Below are 21,320 nucleotides of genomic sequence, written 5' to 3'. Positions count from 1 at the left end.
AGGCTAGTGTAGCATGATCTTGTGAATGTCCTTATTTTTTATTTTATTTTTTTATCCCAAAAATGAGCAAAGAAATATTGAGTACAGCTTTAGCTTTGTCTAAACTAAGTCTACTTAATTGTTTAAAAATACCTAATAGCTCTTTTAATTTTATTTGCATCTCTGATTTTTGTTATGGCAAGCCCCAGTTATGAAATATCCCATGTTAAAGGCACCGTCGCCCCAATTCTGGCCCAACAAAATGCCGGTAATCTGGTGACTGTGATACCTTAAGCTACATATTAGTATTTCAAGTGTACATATTAGTACCTTAATGGTACATATTTGTACCTTTTGAAACGTCCTGGGTTGCTTGCTTGATGTCTTGCCAGTTTTATCGTCCGGCAGAAATAAGTAATCCAATCCGATCAAATCAGCCAAAAAAAATATTACATCCTATCACTTCAAAAAATAATAATGACATACTTCTCCTCCACAAGCTGGTCAGTAAATGACGGGAAGAAATTCCTAAGCAAAATAAACACCACTAAATATGTGATTCCTTTTTTATTAGCCTTTGCTTGTGTGCACAGGTTTGTTTGCTTGTTCTCATCGGCATGTTTCACGTTACTTCCTATACATTTTGAAGAACAATGAAGCTTTTGTGATCACTGTCAGATGTCTAGGCCACACAGATACACATTTTGGAAACACCGCCATTTGCAATATTAACCTTTTGTCCTTTTGTTTAATGGTTTATGTCAATCACTTCTGCATTTGTGTGTACATGTGTCCTCGTCTGTGTGTCAAAGACAGGTTTGGATGTTTTGTAACTCAGTGTTACAGGGCAGTGTTAAGTCAGTTTTGCTTGGGCAACTGTAGTTATGACAACTGTATGTCATATAGAAATAACCAACCTGTTAAGTCATGTTCATTTCGAACTTTTAGCACGGCTAATAAGTGCACGCTCACCTGAGATCTGACTGTTCAGGACTCCAGGGACAGTTGTTGGATGACATTCAGGGCCTGGTTTAGGTTTACCGATGCACACTCACCTCTTAGAGGCTGGACAGGGGAAAAAAAGGAACTAAACCAAGCCCCATGTGATCTAGTGAATGTGAGAAGTCTCACGTCCACCTGAAAGTCTCTCCTCCACTCCCATCCATTCCTCTCTCTCACTCCGCCCAGCGTGTTCTTCCTCCGCTCTTCAAACTGTAGCAGTTTTGGGAGAATTGGGCGATGTCTGGTAGAAATGAGACACAGACATCAGCTCATTTTTTTTTGGCACTACATGTAAAGAAATAAAGAAAAAACCTTAGTGTTTTATATAATTTCCTCACTTGACTAAGCTCAGAAAATGCTGAGAAATTGCACTTTTTATGTCTTTGGGTTGTAAAAGGCTGGCTTTGATTTACCTTCCCCCATTCAATAGCACAGGGAGGACTTTTATAACTAAATGACTTAATAGAGTTTTCAATCATGCTTCCTTATGAAACTCATCTCAGGGGGTTTGTCTTAAAAATTCCTTTTGATGTGAACTCAAATGTTTTGAAATATCTGAATTTTTTATTTTGATGAGCTTAGCTCATGACATTGTTGTAAAGACACATTTGAGATTTTTGGGGTAATTTTCTAAGGTAAAATGGAGAATAGAATAGAATAGAATAGAATAGAGTAGAATAGAATCCAAATATTTGATAGACAGACAGACAGACAGACAGATAGATAGATAGATAGATAGATAGATAGATAGATAGATAGATAGATAGATAGATAGATAGATAGATAGATAGATAGATAGATAGATAGATAGATAGATAGATAGATAGATAGATAGCATAAACACAGCACATTTCATTGGAGAGTGTTGTATATTCTAATTCTCTCCTTCAGTGAATCTGAATAGTGGGCACCATGAAAGTGAAGCCTGGTGTAGTGTTTCCATGGAAATTCTGAAAGATGCCAAGTTAACTAAACCAAGGACAGCCACTTCTGCACTCGGTCACACTTTTACTGTCGCTTCAGAATAAAAAAAGAATGCGGAGTAAGCATTTCTTTTCTATTTGTGTGTTCATGTTGGCAAATATGAGCATGCATGTGTGAAAGGGGGTTACAGTGGGGCAGCGAGCCAGAAAGTGAGTACGTGAGTCTGAACACAGCATCTGGGATTAATTATTCAGCCGTGAACGAGGGATAAAGAGAGAAAAAAGGAGGAGGGGCAAATGTGAAAGAGAGCAGCGTGCCACATGAGGACAGTAGTGCCAGTTTGCCATCTCAGATGAGATCTTAATACCCCACGGATGCGCTGATTGAAACAAGGATTGTTCCCATTTAATTCTGGGTATTACACATATTTCTGTTATTCTTTGATGGGTGTCGCTTTAATTAGGGCCACTGCCTCAATGTTTTTTTTGTTTTTTTTTATCAAAACAGACTTTTATTATCAGACTTTTATTTTTATTTTTTTTTAATTACTACTTTTATAATGCAGTAAATGTTACTGTCTCGGACACCAATATTTAATCATAAAATGTATCTTAAAATATTATAATTATAATTAATGCATTTAGCAGACACTTTTATCCAAAGCATTCAGGCTATACATTTTTTACCAGTATATGTGTTCCCTGGGAATTGAACCCACGACCTTTTCGTGCTGCTAACGCAATGCTCTACCACTGAGCCACAGGAACACCATATTAATATTTTAATTATTAACATTTAAACCAAAACAGTGTAAACCATAATTTAAACAAAGAGTGAAACAATCACAGACAATTTCAATATTGTTAAAATGCAATAATGCTGTTATGCATTAATTTTATTGTCTCAGGCCTAGATATTTTTATTATGAAATGTTAAAATATCATAACATTTTAATTATTAACATTTTAAACCATAATTGAAACAGAGTGAAAGAATCACAAACCATTTCGATATTGTGTTAAAATGCAATAATGCTGTTACGTATTAATTTTCTTTGTCTCAGATAGTTAAGCATATCATTTGAAAATATATCATAAAGTTTACATTTTAATTTTAAACCATAACACTTTAAACCATATTCTGAACAAAGAGTGAAAGAATCACAAACTATTTTGATATTTATTGTGTTCAAATGAGATGTCAACAAATCAAGAAAAATCTAAGTTATTATCACTTGTGAATAAAATATATTTTGTATTGTGTGCCATTTCTAAACAACCCTTTTCATTTTTGTCGATTATGCAAAAAGTAGGAAAATATTTTGTAATTTGTAGCAGAAAATGCTAGGTATGAAAATTAACCTTAGCAAAACAAACAAAAAATTATATTAAATAAGTGTAAATCAATCAATCACAGTATGAATGATGATTTGAGATGAAATGGAAATTGCACATTGGTTCACTTACTGGTTTCATTTTAGGTTCATATCCATCACCATGGTTCATGCTATAGGTAACTGAACCAAGACTTCCTTGTTTGGGCATTGTTGATCATAAAGACATAAAGACATTTGGGGAAGTCGTGGCCTAATGGTTAGAGAGTCGGACTCATAACCCAAAGGTTGTGGGTTCGAGTCTCGTACCGGCAGGGATTGTAGGTGGGGGGAGTGAATGTACAGTGCTCTCTCCCACCTTCAATACCACAACAAGGTGCCTTTGAGCAAGGCACCGAACCCCCAACTGCTCCCCGGGCGCCGCAGCATAAATGGCTGCCCACTGCTCCGGGTGTGTGTTCACGGTGTGTGTGTGTGTTCACTGCTGTGTGTGTGCACTTTGGATGGGTAAATGCAGAGCACTAATTCCGAGTATGGGTCACCATACTTGGCCACATGTCACTTTACTTCACTTCATAAAATATCACCTTGTAGCTGATAATAGAATCCCATACAAATGGTGCAGGCAGTTTCTTATAGTTTTCCATGATCTCTCTGATTGTCATTTCTATGCCCTCTGTCCTGAATTTTTCCTCCTCAGTTTCCTCGCTGACATTACAATTTTTAAAGTCCTGTTTTGGATTCAATACAAAAAAAGCTTACAGACACATCTGTGACATGATTGATTACCACAAACAATAATTTGTATGCACCTTCCAGATTTGCTAATTATGTTTAATGTAGTTTATGTACACTGAAAGTCTATGGGGCAAGGCAACGTACCAATATAAATGTTGAAATACACACTTATATTTCTATATATTACTGTGTAATTAGTATGTTAGCATGAGACTAGTGTGATTAAATAACTTACTAACCATTTCATTCATTAATCATTTAATACCTCATATTTTCCATTTTAAATACATTTGCCTCCATTATAAAAGTATTTCTGTAAGCTTGAATTTTGTTTGTTGTATGGTCATCGACAGTATTGTACTTATATTGAATGGGAGTCTGAAGCTGAAATATAATATTTTAGTTGAAAAATTCAAATTAAGAATGAAATAAAATTTACAATGAAATTGAATATGCTGAAGTACTAAAATCAAGAAAAACTGAAATAAAGCTAAATAGAATTTAAAAAATCTAATAAAAGCACAACAAAATGACTAAAACTTAAACTAAAATAAAAAAAAATCTATACAAATAAAAGCCTATTCAAAATAGTAACAACTACTATAAAAGTACTTTAATTTACTAAAATTAACACTGAACTTAGGACATTCTTTTTAACAGACTCTGTGACACGGATAATATAATTTTATGAAACGGTCATGGTGCAATTATAAGATAAAAGTCTTTTATCTTTGATAAAATTGTGCACAGGTTGCTTCTTCTTGCAGAGCACGTAACGCTGTTGTCATTTTAGGCCCAGTGACGCAGGTAAACCTGTGCCTGATGGGTCAGCTTTGACTGACAAGATTAGAAACCGGCCTTCCTGTCCTTACGAGATCTAACAAAAGATCTGACTCAGGGTTTAATGAGAACCCCAGACCCAAATGAACATGGTGCGTCATCATGATGTAAATGTACACTTTTTTGCATATAATGCATAGCATGTCATTTTTAGCTGCAAAAAGGGACTTAAGCATGGTTCTTTTCCTCTTCAAAACCATACATTACTTAATTGGCTAATTACATGATTAAGCAAATGAGAAACCGTGGGAGCGGATCCATAGATAGTGTGTGTTGCGTGTGTATTTGCCAGCCATGCTAAGTCACCACAGTGAACTATAATCCCAGAGAATTACAGCTCTATTTAAAGACACAGAGTTTAGCAGGATCATGTCAGCCAGTAGAACAGTTATATATTTATTTTAGCTGTGCCAGACAGAAAAAAATAGTTTTTTTTAAGTGCTTGAGAGAGAAATAACGTTGATGGCCATGACACGTGTGGGAAGCCACCATAAACAGAAGCTAAAATGCTAAAATACTTAGCTTGTCATCATTCTTTGTGGCTAAATGCGAAATACATATTAAAAAGAAATGCCAAGTTCTGTCATGAAACTCTAGATGGCACAGGCTGATGGGTCCTTAACGCAAACTGATGATATTCACAGTGTTAAACTACTTGGCAAAAGCTGATTGTTAATATTGAGCTTGCTGCTTTACATTTACATGGCTGGTTAGCAATCACTAAAGCAGTTCGCAGCGCGCTTTCAGAGTTCCTCAAAACCCTTCACCTTCCCCAGCTCCACCTGTATAGATCTGCTGCGGGTTATTTTATGTGCTATTTGTGCAGCAGCAGTGTGTCTTAAAAACTCACAGCATCGTATCGACGTATGTATCGGCAGTAGCAAGTTCCTGTGCTTACTTTGCAGTAGCAGCAATAATCTACAACAGCAATAGCCAACAGCAGCAGCAATTCAGCAGCGTAGCAGATCTATTCCACTAAAACCAAATGCATTAACACTGTCATATCCATTACCATGCTAAAATTTTCAGAGAGTTGTCATGATAGAACTACGTTTTTCACCCCAAAATGCTGTAGAGGGCATTTACACAACACCGTTTTCAACTAAAAATTTAATTTTTAGCCGTTAGTTCAAGTGCGAGTTTTTGAAAACTATACCATTATAGTCTTTATGTTAACTACGAAAATACAAATTTGTGAAAACAGTGACATCATGCACATGCATTTTACGGGTTCACACTATAGAAATGTGTATGAGAGGAGGCGCGTAATGTTTCTTTACAAAGCGACATCAACTACTGGCCAACTTTTTAACACCAACTACATTTTCCCAGTTCCATGTGAAGGGTGTTGTTATGGAATTGCTACATGCTAAGGTGTTCTGATTTGTTTGTAGCATTTTGGTGTGCTTTTGCTAGAATGTTCTGGGCTGTGTTTCCCAAAAGCATCGTTAGCCTAAGTTAATCGTAGAACCATTGTCTAGGTGGCATTTTTGCATATGACAGAAGACATTTGTTGACTTTATCAAGCTATTTTTAACATGAAGACTTGATTTTTTAGGTTTTACCAGCATTCAAGAGATGTTTAGACAACACGCGTTCAGTACACCTTATAATAGATGGATGAACTATACTTTTAGCTACATTCCCTCTCGGTCTCTCTACCACTGGCCAACTGGATTTTACACGTGACGTTATGGTTTTCCATAGACCAAAATAGACCAAAATATCCAAAACAACCACCTCATGGGAACTTCATAATGTCTGTCTGACTTCATAATTTGAAGAGCAGATCTGGATAAATGGGCATTAATTATCCAATGATTTAACAAGCAAAAGTTGGCAAAGTAATCAGAGTCGTCTTTGTTTTTAGAGAATGAGTGAAGTTTCTTGCCCATTGCTCATCTATGTCAGCTCTGCATACAGGAAGCTGTGTGGTTTCATTATTATTATCATGACCCTGATCCAACTTCCTTCAGCCACAGTCTCCAGTTGTGAGAAAACGGTACAAGAAAATAACTGAGTCATGCACAATTCATGAAAAACAAAACTTCAAAAAGAAAGAAACTCAAACTTTCCAACTTACACATTTTCGAAACTACGACTTTCAGCATAGCCTATGTGTGCACTTAAAGCTTTCTCTTCCTGCAAAACCAAAATATATAGTGCCTCGCACCTCTGACCCGGTTGAAAAAACCAGCATATGAAGCCATTGAAGCTGGGATGCTGATTTGAGCTGGTTTAAACTGGTTTATGCTGATCCTAAGCTGGTCCGACCAGTTTAAGACCAGCACATCAGCTTAAGACCAGCACATGACCAGCTAAGGACCAGCATAAACCAGCAAAGGACCAGCTTAAACCAGCTTGAACCAGCATCCCAGCTTCAAAACATACCTAACCAGCATATGCCGATTTTTTCAACAGGGAAGTCAGTCGTATGTGCACTGGATAAAATTACAATATAAACTAGAAAATAGAATTCCCTCAGACTACTCAAGTTTGCATTGTCACAATAATATTGATCAGAATTTCCGTCAATTCCGTCAACCTTTCTCAGACATACAAAGCATACAAGCACATTTGACAACATCATATAGACTAGCCTGAGTAGCCTACAATTAGCTAGCATTCTAAAAAAAAAATAAAAAATCCCAAATATAAAACAAATCTAAGATATTGGTTTTCTTTGTGGAAAAGCACAATAGGCCTATTAGGTGACAAATATTGATTTCCGATACCACCTGCAACCGACGCGCAAAGGCCAGGATGTCGTCCTGCTACTGGAGGGCCAACACGTTAACCAGTTCCAACACGCTTGCATGGACGTTTCTAATGACCTTGATTAACTGGTTCATGTGTGTTTAATTAGGGTTGGAGTTAATGCTGCGTTCAAGTCATGATTCATTGATTGTATTTATGAGTTCAATGTACATGAACGGTACCACAAAGTTGTAATTACGAGTGGGAAAATACATATGCCTACATATGTATCATTTTTCATCGCTTTCTTCATGGTGTTTTAGAAACAGATTCAAAAAAACCTTGCAGAATTAAATTTTCTCCGACCAACGCGCTTATTACTCTTGGATGCACCAGACTTTTATGACTTCCCAGCTCGTAAATACAAACTTCGCAGGAGGAAAAAATCCCAAATATAAAACAAATCTAAGATATTGGTTTTCTTTGTGGAAAAGCACAATAGGCCTATTAGGTGACAAATATTGATTTCCGATACCACCTGCAACCGACGCGCAAAGGCCAGGATGTCGTCCTGCTACTGGAGGGCCAACACGTCAACCAGTTCCAACACGCTTGCATGGACGTTTCTAATGACCTTGATTAACTGGTTCATGTGTGTTTAATTAGGGTTGGAGCTAATGCTGCGTTCAAGTCATGATTCATTGATTGTATTTATGAGTTGAATGTACATGAACGGCACCACAAAGTTGTAATTACGAGTGGGAAAATACATATGCCTACATATGTATCATTTTTCATCGCTTTCTTCATGGTGTTTTAGAAACAGATTCAAAAAAACCTTGCAGAATTAAATTTTCTCCGACCAACGTGCTTATTACTCTTGGATGCACCAGACTTTTATGACTTCCCAGCTCGTAAATACAAACTTCGCAGGAGGACTTGAAAGCAAGCATCCCAGACTCTGCAGGACAGTTGAAAACCCAAAGTTTCCACAATAAAACCAATAAACAGCTGGTGGGACATTTCCATACCGTGCAGGATAAGCCGACTGTATCCGTCTGCACATGAATAACTGGGGGCGTTGGGTTCGTCTCATGTGATAAGCTGGAACATTGATGACTTGATTGACTTCACACTGATCTGATTGCAGTTGGCCGATGTGTGTTCTGCATCCCTTTAGCCTGAAGCTCACACTCAACATTGAGCTATAAATAGGCTAACCATTAGAGCTCGCTGTTAATAGTCACATGTCTACACTGTCATTTACTAGCCTACATGGTCATTCTAAATCAAAGGGTATAATTAAGTATATTTTGGGTGTTATTTTAGGATTTTAGATCATTTCATTTGAAAAGGTTAGTGCTGATTGAGAAATCATATTTGAAAATTATATATTCTAGTTTCAATAGCATTCCTGTTATTGCCAGCATAGACATTTAGGAAGTAGGAAGATGCAGCCACAAAAATTCTGTATAAAAGAATAGAAGCTTGAAGATGATTATTACTGACATTTCCTGAAATAGACAGAACTGTAGCTCCCACCTCTATTTGAACCTTGCGATCAGCAATAAGAGTTGTTCCCATAATTACGATGCATGAAATTAAACCGTTTATTTAAAAGGAGGAAAAACATGACAGAGTTGAAATTAAAGTGCAGAAACGTTTTTATGGTTTCTATGAACATGCAATAGTAGAAAAATATTTTACACACTGTTTAGTTAATTAATTAAAGCATTCAATAATTACTATTATTAAAATATAAGAACAAATAAACAGTCAAACAAACACACACACACACATCACAAAGCTATCACATTTCATTTTTTCTTTAGTTTGTTTATGAAAACATTTATTTAAAAGGAGGAAAATTGCATAACAGGGCTGAAAGTGCATTAGCAAATCATTTATTTTATTTTATTTTTTGAAATTGGATTTTTTTTTTGTAGGCAATGAAAGCATATTTTCATTTTTTCAGTCAAATTTATATTTTTTACAATGGATAAAACAAACACACATAAATCAAGTATTAAACATATACAAAGATTTAAAAATAAACTTAAAAATTCTTCCCGAGAATGATCCAAATACATATTCTGTCCATGCAATGCTACCATGTTTTATTGTTGTTTATGAAAATGTAACTACTGTCTGTGCTGGTCCTGCAACCAATGGTTATTATACTGTTTATACACATTCCATGTTTTCAAGTTTATTCTAATATTGCACTCCTGTTGCAGCGAACTGTGGGCATGTGCCAGATGCCATGTGACTAGTATTTCATGTAAATGGCATCATTTCACAATAATTTGAATGGTAAATGAAAGGTTTGACTGGTTAAACAACAAGTTTCCATTGAGTTCATATCTGTTCTAACAGCTGAGCAAAGCAAAGAGTACAGAGGGCCATAAAACACAGATAGTGCCCATTAGAAACGAGGCGGATGACTAAATAAAAACAGCAAACTGACTGAAAGCTGCAGGATGCTCAGTGGGATGGGAAACTGTCGCCCTGTGTTTGGCCATTTATGGAAAAATTGCAAGAAAAGGAAATGCAGTTCTGTGAAAACAAATAAACACCCACAAATCCTCTTTTAGACTGTTTATTGATTCAGTAAATGCATATAAATGATTCACTGTCTTCAGAAAGAGACATGTTGATATGCTGTATGATCTCGGTAATGAACAAAGTGCTTACACAATGCCTAGTACAAATAAATAAATATTATTTTTACAAAAAAAGGAAAGATATTACAAAATGAGGTTAAAGTATCATAAGCGATCAGATGAATTACCGTTAAGAGCCAGAATATACAACTTTGCACCTAGTCGTGTGATAAACAGAATGTTTTACACTAAAAATGGAGCCAAAAATGGCTGTTCAAAGCAACTAGATGTCTTCTCAGAACTATATATTTACAATTAAAGCTGGTACTTAGATTCGAAAGTGTTACAATTTTACTCCATTCCTGTAAAATCTCTTACAAATTCAAATGGTAAACATTTGGTTTACAAGGGTAAATCTGAACATACAATATCAAACACTATTTTAATCTCTTAATCAGGCTTTGACAAAGCTGAAACTGAAATTATAAAAGTACAATAAAATCCAAATGTTGTTTAATATAATTCTCATATTAGAATGTAAAAAAGCAGCTCAGGCCTGATAGCTCAAGCACTAGGCACTCTAGGGAATTAATAAATGAACAGTATAAAAATGTATCTGATATCCGTCACACCATAAAATACATTAAATATAAACAACAAATACAAACACTGCTTCACTTTGTCCCATCCAAACACACATAAAGCAGCCTGTTTTTATAACCTTGCGCATCGACCTTGTCATCAGGTCTTAAAAACACACAAAAAAACAAATCCATATCCATAACACAAATCATCTGAAACTGCAGTGGACACCATGAGAACTTTTAAACAGCTTTCAAAACTGTGAGCAGCATTACAAATGGTAAGATTCATTATCGCCCTCAGAATTTCAGACAAATAAATGCAAATTGTCTAAATGTGCAATTATAATGTGCAATTTATTTGTAGTATATATGTTTGAAAGTGAGTGCAGAAAAGCCACGAATCAGCCCGTAAGCGTCTGCGGGTGATCTTTGGTCTGTTTTAGCATCGTCCTTCAAAGTTCAGGGCATATTCTTACCGTCAGTGTTAAAAAAACTGGCCGAGACCAGAATAAAATCATCTACAAGTGGTATCCTGTATTACGTAAACAGGGAATAGTGTCCAAAAATGTGGGGGTGGTTGACAACATTGTTTAATCCCCGCCACTGGGCTCTGATTTCCCTTCATACGCAAAAACACACACAGAAATCACTAAACTCCTTACTAGGACAAACCACACGATACGTACATTAATTACGAATTCATGAAGGATAAATAGAAAAACCCAGGTTGCACTCTAGTGTCCATTTGTTGAAAGATGGACACACACACACCTCTCTGGGAGGAAAAGAGGAAGCAGCTTGGCAGGAAACTCTTCCGCGCTGAGTAAAGCAATACAGCCTTAAAATCTCACAGGCAGAGCTGAGGGGGTTCATGGCACTCTATGGAGCATTTCTTCAGGTTCTGTGAAAAAAGAATGTAGATCGTTTGGTTAATTACTGAACAGTCGACCTACTGTGTTGTTATTGTTTTTGGCCAGTCTGTATGGAATCTGCACTCAAAACGGGAATATTTCCAGATTTTTTGAGCAACAGATGCATTTAACACATTTTACAAGATTTAAATCCAATCTGCAGGATTTGCTTGATTTGATCCTAAAATCAGTATAGATTTGCAGTCTGCAAATACTATTTACTATTTAAATAAATTTGCAATACTATTTAGCTACTCTACCACATTAGTTTCTATGACTATTACCTCTGAAAGAGCACTTGTAGATAATGTAAAAAAGTGCGCCTTTAAGCATGCAAAAGATGAGCGAGAGACAGACAGTAATCATTTTCAGAACAAACGAGAAAGTGGGTATCCGGATATGAATTAAGATATAAACATAAAAGGTAGTGTGACTACAGTACTTGATTATATCTTCATTAATCGCTTGATTTGATCCTAAAATCAGTATAGATTTGCAGTCTGCAAATACTATTTACTATTTAAATAAATTTGCAATACTATTTAGCTACTCTACCACATTAGATATGAATTAAGATATAAACATAAAAGGTAGTGTGACTACAGTACTTGATTATATCTTCATTAATACCACCTTTAAAGGGGCCATTTTGTAAAATTCTAACTAGGGCTGGGCAAAAAAATCGAATGCGATTTTCATGCTCATCTCGTCAGTAAAGCCGGTTCTGTGATTAGTAGTAAATCTCCAGCACGTGCGTTCAGATGGAGCGGCATTTACTACACAGAGCCGTAGATCACTGACAAGCTACGCAAAATCGTGTTCAAAACCGGCTATGAATCGCCTGTGTAGTAAATGCCGCTCCATCTGAACGCACGTGCTGGAGATTTACTACTAATCACAGAACCGGCTTTACCGACGAGATGAGCATGAAAATCGCATTCGATTTTTTTGCCCAGCCCTAATTCTAACATTTAAACTTCATAATCAGTTGTAATTTTGTTTTACGTTACCATTTTCTACCCTTCCTCTAAAACAAACAAGATTGCTGCTGTACCTTTAAGACTTCTATATGCAAATAAGGTTGTCATGATTGGCTAAACTTTAGATACTGAGCTTATCTTAATTATGAGGACATCTGATTGGTTAGATTTAATAAATCACCAAGTGACAGACCAAGAGTTTGATTGGATGCCAACAACCAAAAGATATGAGAAACATTTTCTTGTTGCATTAAAAGTCGATAATTTAAACTGAAACAGGAAGACAGGTCGGGACATATCAAGCAGCCCCGCCCCTTTTTAAAATAGCCAATAGTGTTCGTTTATATCACAGCTTGGGCTAGAGCCGTTCAGAGCCGTTGAGCTCCGTAAAGCCGCATTTGACAGGGTATGCCAGCCACAATCTCATCCATATTGCTATAAAATATAACATTCTGTGTAGAATTCAAAAAGCTCCGATACATTTTGTGGTCTGCGCCGACTCGCGCATGTGATCCGCTCCGTGCTATCGTGTCTCTGGACCGGAGTGTGTGTGCGGTGGTTAGCGTGACACAGCGCGAAACCAGACTTCTTTTTTTCCTCAATGGAAAGCATATTTACACTGTTTGAATCGTTCCCTGTCCCCTATATAGTGCACTACGTGCCATTCACTGTACAGAAAATACTAATTCTGTGGACAAGTGACCGATTTCAGCCACGGCTTCAGCGTCTATTTTATAGTGTAGGGGGCGGGCGCTTCGGATTCTAGAGAGCATCTGATTGGACAGAAAGTTTGATGAGAAGCTGAAGTACGATGTGACGTCAAAAAAAATCGTTGAGCCGTTTTGGCGGAAGTGACGAACTGCAAGCTTTGAATGCTTATATCTTCTAAATGTGAATTTTGTCACTGTTTTGGAGCACACTGCCTTATAGATAACCTTAAGACTAACATATTGATACTTTTAATTTTGATTTCATGGGGACTTTAAGTCAAATTCACTGTATGGCCCATTTTAAGTTGGGAAAGTTTGAGGAAGTATAATCGTTTGAAAAAGATAAGGAAGAAACAGAAGGAGGAAATACTTACAGACAAGCTTCACTAAGCCAGTGCTGTAGTACATGAAGTGGAATGAGGAAGAATAAATAGAAGGAAACAGAGAGAAACAGGAAGAGAATGTAAAAGGGTAAAGTATGAAATGATTAGTATGTCACTACAGGTTTATGAAGTGAAGATATAAGGACAGTAACTGTGGCTCACCTGTGTGGACAGAGCGAGGGTGGTGTGTGACACTGAACACAGGGTCAGTTGGACGGGCGTCACCTCTCTGATGATCGGATCATCCAGACCCTCCATGCGGGACTTCTTATTGGGTTCAGGGCTGGTGAGAGGGGTCACGCTGTTTCTCCTGATCAAAGTGCTCGGGCCTCTCTTCACCTCCTAGAGAGTGAAGACAGAACAAGAGATTAGAACCTGAAATAGTAAAAAAGTGTTTGTGTGTATTGTATATGTTTGTGCTTACCTCTGGTCTGTCTCTATGTGTGTTCACCGCATCCACATTCAGAGAGATGGATTCAACTTTGCACCCTTTAAAAACACACACACAATTAGTTTGTGTCATGCTTATCATTATTATTCAGATTGGATCAAATATGATCAGAGGTAATAATCTTACCATAAGCCACTGGGGTCAGCTTCAGTATTGTGTGAAGTGGACACTTCAGGTACGGCATTTCATCTGCCGACAGGAAATTAAAGGTTAGTATGGAAAAGTGTGCAGATGGAGATTAGGGGTCATGCCATTCCAAACCTGTATGGCTGTGTTTTTCTTCTATGGAACACAAAAAGAGACATTTTGATGAATGCTCATGCTGCTCTTTTCCATACTATGAAAGTGGTGTTGTCAAAACTCTAAAATAAACTTCATCAAGTAGAACTACACTTGAAGGTAATATATGTACTAGAAATATAAAAGTATTTCTTTTTAAAGCATATTATTTCAAGTATGCTTTGGTAACACTTTAGATTAGCAAACACATACTATTAACAAAGAGTTTTCCCTCAACAAACTCCTAATTTTGCTTCTTATTAGTACTAGGTAAGGTAGTTTTAGTAGTCGTTACAGTATGTTTAGGTATTTGGTAGGGTTAAGAGATCTAGAATATGGTCATGAATTAATATTTGCTTTATAAGTACTAACAAACAGCCAATAACCTAATAATATGCATGCTAATAAGCAACTAGTTAATAGTGTTCCCTAATCTAAAGTGTTACCTACTCTTTTAAAAGTATGCTAAAGTGTACTTCTTTGTCACAAGGGTACACAAGGAAGTTTCAATGACTTCAGAAGCTCATTTTTGGAGCTCAAGTGGAACTTTATCTTCAGTTTGTGTGGAAAAGAGCATATGGGACATTCTGCTAAACCTCTATTGTTTTCCATAAAAGAAAAAAACGCATATGAGTTTGAAATGACACGAAGGTGAGTAAATGACGACAAAGTTTTATTTAAGAATCTCACCTGCACTTTTGTCCAAGAAGTAGGCTAATAGGCAGCGCATCACAGCCTGATGACAAATGACAAGAACATTTTCCTTTCGCTCCAGTTCCATGATCACAGGTTCCACCCGTTGAACCAAATCCTGATATGACTGGAGAAAGACAGAAGCATTTTATTAAGGACACTTTCTTATACTTTGCCATAGTAAAACAGGGGCATTTCATCTGTTTGTACCTCTCCGGAGGGGTAGCGGTAGTAGTATTTATCTTGATCTCTGAGAGCAAACTCTTCTGGAAACCTCTCCCTCACGTCTTCATAAGTCATCTCCTCACACAGACCCTGTAGACAACATACGGACATTTTAAGGAGAATGAAATGGAGTACCTTTGCGGAAACACCAAACCAGAGATGCATGCTAGAGAACTTACAGCATCAATCTCATTCAGGGCTTTCCACTGTTCATACGGCACGTTGAGGGCCTCGGCGGTTTGGATACTACGGCGCATCTGGCTTGTCCAAACCTTCAAGTCTTTCAAGTTCTGCTCTTCCACAAATTCAGCAAGAGCTCCTGCGAACTACAGAGTGGGACGGTTTGTTACTCTGGAGAGTTTGGACAGATGGGTAATTTAGTACTCTTGGCTAGGACACTGTTTCAGACTTTACAAATACCATCATTGAGCTAACTGGCAAAAACATGCTTGTTTATGAAAGGTGTAAGTCATTTTAAGATTACTTAAAATAATCACCCAACCTCACAAGTCGAACCTCCTGCATTTTTTTCATTCTTTTCCAAGATTTATGAGCATAGTACCTTTCGTCCACGTGTAGACAGTCCAGAGTCTCCGCCCAGTCGGCCCTGCATGTTGTGTTGGCTCTCACCATGGCGACACAAATAAATAGACCGTGGCTGCACATGGATGTTCATCAGGTAGTAGACGATCCGACTCTGGATGTGGTCTTGAATGCGGTTCACCAGGAATCTACGACCCACGTCAATCACTTTGATGAAGGACAAATTTCTGCGAGGACAAACAAGTGGTTAATCTTGTGATATTAAAGACAAGGCATTGACAAAGAAAATGTGTGTGTGTGTATTGCTAACATACTTGTCATATTGGTCAGGGTCAAGTGGCTGATAGCTCATTCTGTAACATTCAATTCTTTTCTTAAAGTCATCCATGGCATCCGTCTTGTTGCAATCTTGATAGTCAGGACATGACACCTTAACTTCCTGTTTAAGTATGAATGCAGTGTTTAGTGGTGTTGCACACTTTATCGTCAGTAATTTAGCAGTCATTATACAAAAATGTATATAATTAAGTGATACATATAAAGTTAAATTATGTTGTTTGAAACTCTTAATCATGCAACTTACCAAGATATTACAGGCGATTACATTTGGGTCGTCACAAACAGACTCAATGAAGAAAATCTGCAAAAGTACATTTGTATTAGTGGTCTTCGTCCTTGTAATTGTCATCAGAAAAGCAATTTTCAAGATATTATGACTGACCTCGAAGCCATTTTCTGCACCAAACTCCAGGATCATATCTCGCCGCTCTCTGGTTGTGTTTGTTGCATCAAAAACCTGTGGAAAGATACAGCGGTGAGGATCTGCTCTTTTTTTTATACGTTCTGCAAGCTGTTTATACATCTACAGTAGTGCTGTCAAGCGAATAATCGCGATTAATGGCGATTAATCACATCCAAAATTTGAAATTTATTATGGATATATAAATACACACATGCACACACACACATATATATATATATACAAATATATTTAGAAAATATTTAATGTATTTACATGTATAATCATATAATTTATATTATATATAAATATATTTAATATGTAAGCATTTTTATTTTTTATTAAATATATACATTCATGTGTGTGTATTTATATATACATAATAAATATACACAGTACACACACATATATTATGTAAACAACAACTTTTATTTTGGATGCGATTAATCGTTTGACAGCACTAAAAGATACAGTACTCACAGCCACTTGACCTTCCTCTTCAGTGAGGTAACTCTTGACATCTCTCAGAGCGGCCAAGGCACACTGCCTGGAGACAAAACAAATGATTAATTACTTCATATAGCTACATAAAAGAGTTGAAGAAGAATTAATTTCCATCTTATTGGAATTGTGTAGTTCAGGCACAGAACTCACTGTCGGATTTTAACGGCATCCTCATTGTCCGATTTGAAGAAATCGTAAGCGCTGTAGTGTTTCACTGCCTCTCGACGATACTCGCCAACGTTAAAGACTAGAAATACACATATTCAGCAATTAAGAATTCCTGCAAAATGTGTATAATAATAATAATATATAATACAAACATATTTATTTATTTAACATTGCTTGATTTTTTTCTACCTTTTGTGGGAATACCAATCCAGTTGAGGTAGCGTGTGAGTTTCCTTGATATGTAGGTTTTGCCCCGAGCAGGAAGCCCTACCATCACTATCACTGTTGGGGGGTTTGCCAGGTGGGGGCCTCCACGTGCTAAAATAAAAGAGAAAATAAAATACATGGTCACATTTTGCTGAAAAATGTGTATACACAGAATCGCAACAAGCCAATATTTTAGGGGGTTTTCAAGACAAACCGAAATTTTTCTTTCAATTTCCCTCACTTAACATGATTTCTGGGTCACGTGCAATGGGCAGCCTTTTACCGACCCTCCCCGCCAGCCAATCAGACAGCCAGCTATGAGCCAGGTCATGTGCGCACAGATGCACTTTCTAAGCTAAACATTTACTACACTTAAATGCGCATGCACATTCCACGCCGCCGGCAGCGAGACGTTAACCGGGTCAGACGCAGATAAGTCTCACTTTCTCGTACACACACAGACACATAAATCCTCCAAGAAGTAAATGTTTCTGCGCAAGTCTGACGTTTCATGGGAATTGCCACAAAATAGATGTATTTACGCAGTTGTGCATTAGGCTAGGATTCAAAGTTTTGTATATTTTGATTATGTTTCGGTTTCATCATGCTATTTACGGGGTAAAAGTAATCCCTATCAGAGAGAGAGAGAAAAAGGGCACAGCAGTTTTTCTCAATGAATTACAGACGTCCATTGGCAGGTGGCCATGTGAATAGGCAATGTGAACCAGCGCAGTCGGGGTTAATCCTTAAGAAGATCCCCAACGGAAACACACAACCTCAAACTCAGCTCAGTCAGCAGAGACAGACAATGATCTTATTAGTCTTTTACTGGTTGTCCAGGTACACTGACCAGACAGAATCTTATGGAGAACATGTCTAGGTCATGATTCACCCCAAAATGAAAAGAAAATTATATATTATATTATATTGTAATTATATATTATATTTTTATGTATAAAGGAAATTATGATTCCTTCCTTCATTCATTCTTAATAGCGATTTCATTATATTCAACATTATATTGTAATACTGCAGAAAAATTAAAAATAAATAAAAACAAGCATACCGTCCTGGATACAATTATTGTACTGTATTAAAAGGGTCATAATGATGCTTTTTTAAAGATCATTATTTTGTGTATTTGGTGTAACAGAATATGTTGACATGCTTTAATGTTCAAAAAACACATTATTTTTCAAATACTGTACATTATTGTAGGTCCTCTATGCCCCGCCTCTCTCAAACGCTTTGTTTTCTACAAAGTCCCTCCTTCCAACAAGCGCAGTCTGCTCTGATTGGCCAGCTGACCCAGTGAATTGTGAATGCTGGGCATTATGCTAATATTTCCACATAGTGAGGTAGATATGTGGGGGCGTGTTAGAACGAGTCGTTTTAGGGGGGCGTGGCAGAGTCTTAACTTTGATAAAGAATATCTCTTTGGTTTTGAGACTTTAGTCTTTGCAACTTCAGGGATCTTATCTATGCACAATCAGCTTGTAACACTCCAAAGAGAAAGGAAAACTTGAAATCGCATCATATGACTCCTTTAAAACCTGCAAAAATGAAATGTGATACAAAAAAAACAATGTATCATTGCATAAATCATTACAATTATATTATTTATATTTAGATTAAAATATATAGTTTACATTTGTTTTTTTCCCCCAAATGTTCTCTCTTGCGATCTTTCTATCTTCCCAAATTTGAGCACTCCTGTATATATGCAATTAATTATTTATTGCATTAAATTATGCCTTGATTATAATCAAACTAAACAACATGACGGTCAGGGTGATATCACTGCAGATATTAAAATGCTTCACTTGTGTTGTGATGAGTAATTCCTATGCATACGCTACTGGCATCACACTCACGCCAAGTGCAGGTAAATATATTCCACCAATCACAGCGCTATATTCCCACATTCCTCTCTGCGAATCCCTGGAGTCACCAGCGTGCCATTGAGTTCGAAAGTCTTTACAAAAGAGGTGGGTTCCCATGACAACAGAATCACTTGAGACAGAGCTCTTCTTACAATCTTCAGAATGTTAAAAGGACAATTAATTCACCTTAAGCTATGTCACAGTTTGATCAGCGCATGCATTAAATTACAATGTTCATAAGTCAGTTTAAATTTATTAGCGAAATATTTAATGTCATATTATGTAAAGTGCGCTTTACTGTTGAATAATAATCAGTGTTGGGGGTAATATATTACAAGTAACGCGAGTTACGTAATCAGATTACTTTTTTCAAGTAACTAGTAAAGTAACGCATTACTTTTGAATTAACAAGAGAATATCCGAGTTACTTTTTCAAAAAAGTAACGCAAGTTACTTTTTTTTTTCCAATGTATTGATTGACAGCTCTCCTGTCCCCATGTCGAGAGAAATCAGATGTTACTGTAGTTCTAAAATAAATATGAATATGCATTAATTCATCTCACTCACACACAAAAAAACACTCAGATTCAGTATTCCTCAAAATGAATAAAAATAATGCAACTCAGAATATGACGCAAACCTGCAATAATTAAATGGTAAACAACACAAATATCCTTTATGTATTTAATCTCATTCTATTAACCAATGTCTTTGCTTCTGACCTTCGATGATCCAGTTTAACCACTAATAAGCACAAATTACTCTAGACGAACATTTATGTCTTTTTTTTACTTAAAGTGTGTTGAAATGTCTTCTTCTGCATTCTACTGTACGGGCTTAAATGTACTTTCCCTTCAGCCTGAGGCTTATTCATTTCACCTTTGGTGTGAAAGGGCTTTTATATTTGCCAAAAATAGAACTTTTTTATTTTAAAAACAAACAAGCAAGCCCTGTCCAGATTTAAAAAGAAGAGCAGAAGTAACGTAACGCATTACTTTCCAAAAAAAAAGTAACTAAGTAACGTAATTTGTTACTTTTTTATGGAGTAATGCAATATTGCAATGCATTACTTTTAAAAGTAACTTTCCCCAACACTGATAATAATAATAAATGTATGCGCTCGCCCATCTTTAATAGAAAATATAATGTACATTTAATTTATATATATATATATATAGTCTGTATGTAATTACTTACATGTGCGGGGCATTGAAGGTTTGTCATCCTTAGAGGGAATCCAGATTTTTTGGATCCTGTTCTGTGTTAGTTCCCTTGGCATTCCTTTAGGATTGGGAAATATCAGCAAGAATGCAGCGGCACGTTACACGCCGGCTTCGCAAAGACTTTTTGCGAACACAAACGCAAAATGAAGGATTAGCGACGCTCTTCTTTAAACGCTGTTTGAAGGTTTGCGCCGAGTTGTATCAGTTACAATGCTGAAGACCTCCTCGCTCTGCTTCTCGGTAATCTCTAACGGCACGTCTCCCATCAGCTGCGCTTTAAATACGGAACCGGCAACACGATGCTGCGACGCGACTGCAGAAGGCGTGTCTGCCGGTGAGAGCGTTCACATGCGCCACATTGCGGCCAAATACTAGAGGTTGCTTATTATGAAAGAAATGAACACACAACCATGGTGTTCACACTTTATATTCATGCGTTGCATAATAGACTATTTATTATTATTATTTTGATATTGTGTTATATTTCTAGATGCTAATGCTATGCACAAAACTGATAAAAAGGCATGTGAAGCTGTGCACTCAAGAGCATTAAAGATGCAGGTCACGCGTGGAGTGGGCATCCCCACTTGCCTACGTGCGAGGAGTCACTACATCAATCCATCAATCTTCCCAAACCCCTGCAATAATAGCAGAGCTATAAATTCACTGGCTTGTTGTTTTTCAAATGATTACTTCCTGCCATAAAAGTAGTAGATTAATA

At 36.8% G+C, this 21,320-nt stretch overlaps 1 protein-coding gene across 3 annotated transcripts; it reads right to left on the bottom strand.

Moving 5' to 3' along the window:
- Positions 1-10,847: 10,847 nt before the first annotated feature.
- pfkfb3 (6-phosphofructo-2-kinase/fructose-2,6-biphosphatase 3) lies at positions 10,848-20,869 on the bottom strand. Of its 3 annotated transcripts, none has more exons than XM_016287915.1 (16): positions 20,574-20,869; positions 17,476-17,604; positions 17,269-17,365; positions 17,095-17,161; positions 16,597-16,671; positions 16,459-16,515; positions 16,190-16,314; positions 15,895-16,102; positions 15,512-15,658; positions 15,318-15,422; positions 15,105-15,234; positions 14,262-14,324; positions 14,109-14,173; positions 13,847-14,026; positions 13,676-13,698; positions 10,848-11,601 (listed from the first exon to the last, which is right to left on the bottom strand). In XM_016287915.1, exons 1-16 carry the CDS (start codon positions 20,653-20,655, stop codon positions 11,595-11,597), a joined length of 1,560 nt encoding a protein of 519 aa, XP_016143401.1. In that variant the 5' UTR covers positions 20,656-20,869; the 3' UTR covers positions 10,848-11,594. The 3 variants fall into 3 exon arrangements, with proteins under 3 accessions (XP_016143401.1, XP_016143400.1, XP_016143399.1); XM_016287913.1 differs by lacking the exon at positions 10,848-11,601 and adding an exon at positions 11,654-11,934; XM_016287914.1 differs by lacking the exon at positions 13,676-13,698.
- Positions 20,870-21,320: the final 451 nt, after the last annotated feature.

This window comes from Sinocyclocheilus grahami, unplaced genomic scaffold, assembly GCF_001515645.1.
Source record: "Sinocyclocheilus grahami isolate Dianchi unplaced genomic scaffold, SAMN03320097.WGS_v1.1 scaffold226.1, whole genome shotgun sequence".
Classification (NCBI taxonomy): domain Eukaryota; kingdom Metazoa; phylum Chordata; class Actinopteri; order Cypriniformes; family Cyprinidae; genus Sinocyclocheilus; species Sinocyclocheilus grahami.
The sequence above is the reverse complement of the archived record's forward strand: the minus strand, read 5'-3'. Positions and strand labels throughout refer to the sequence as shown.

What these genes read in the sequence shown, in the direction of transcription:
- pfkfb3 (XM_016287913.1), bottom strand. Translation starts at nt 20,655, where the DNA reads ATGCCAAGGGAACTAACACAGAACAGGATCCAAAAAATCTGGATTCCC. An exon ending in GCTGACCCCAGTGGCTTATG is followed by an intron (nt 14,174 to 14,261) that starts GTAAGATTATTA and finishes GTGTTTTTAAAG; the next exon opens with GGTGCAAAGTTGAATCCATC. An exon ending in CCCTCGCTCTGTCCACACAG is followed by an intron (nt 13,699 to 13,846) that starts GTGAGCCACAGT and finishes CATGTACTACAG; the next exon opens with CACTGGCTTAGTGAAGCTTG.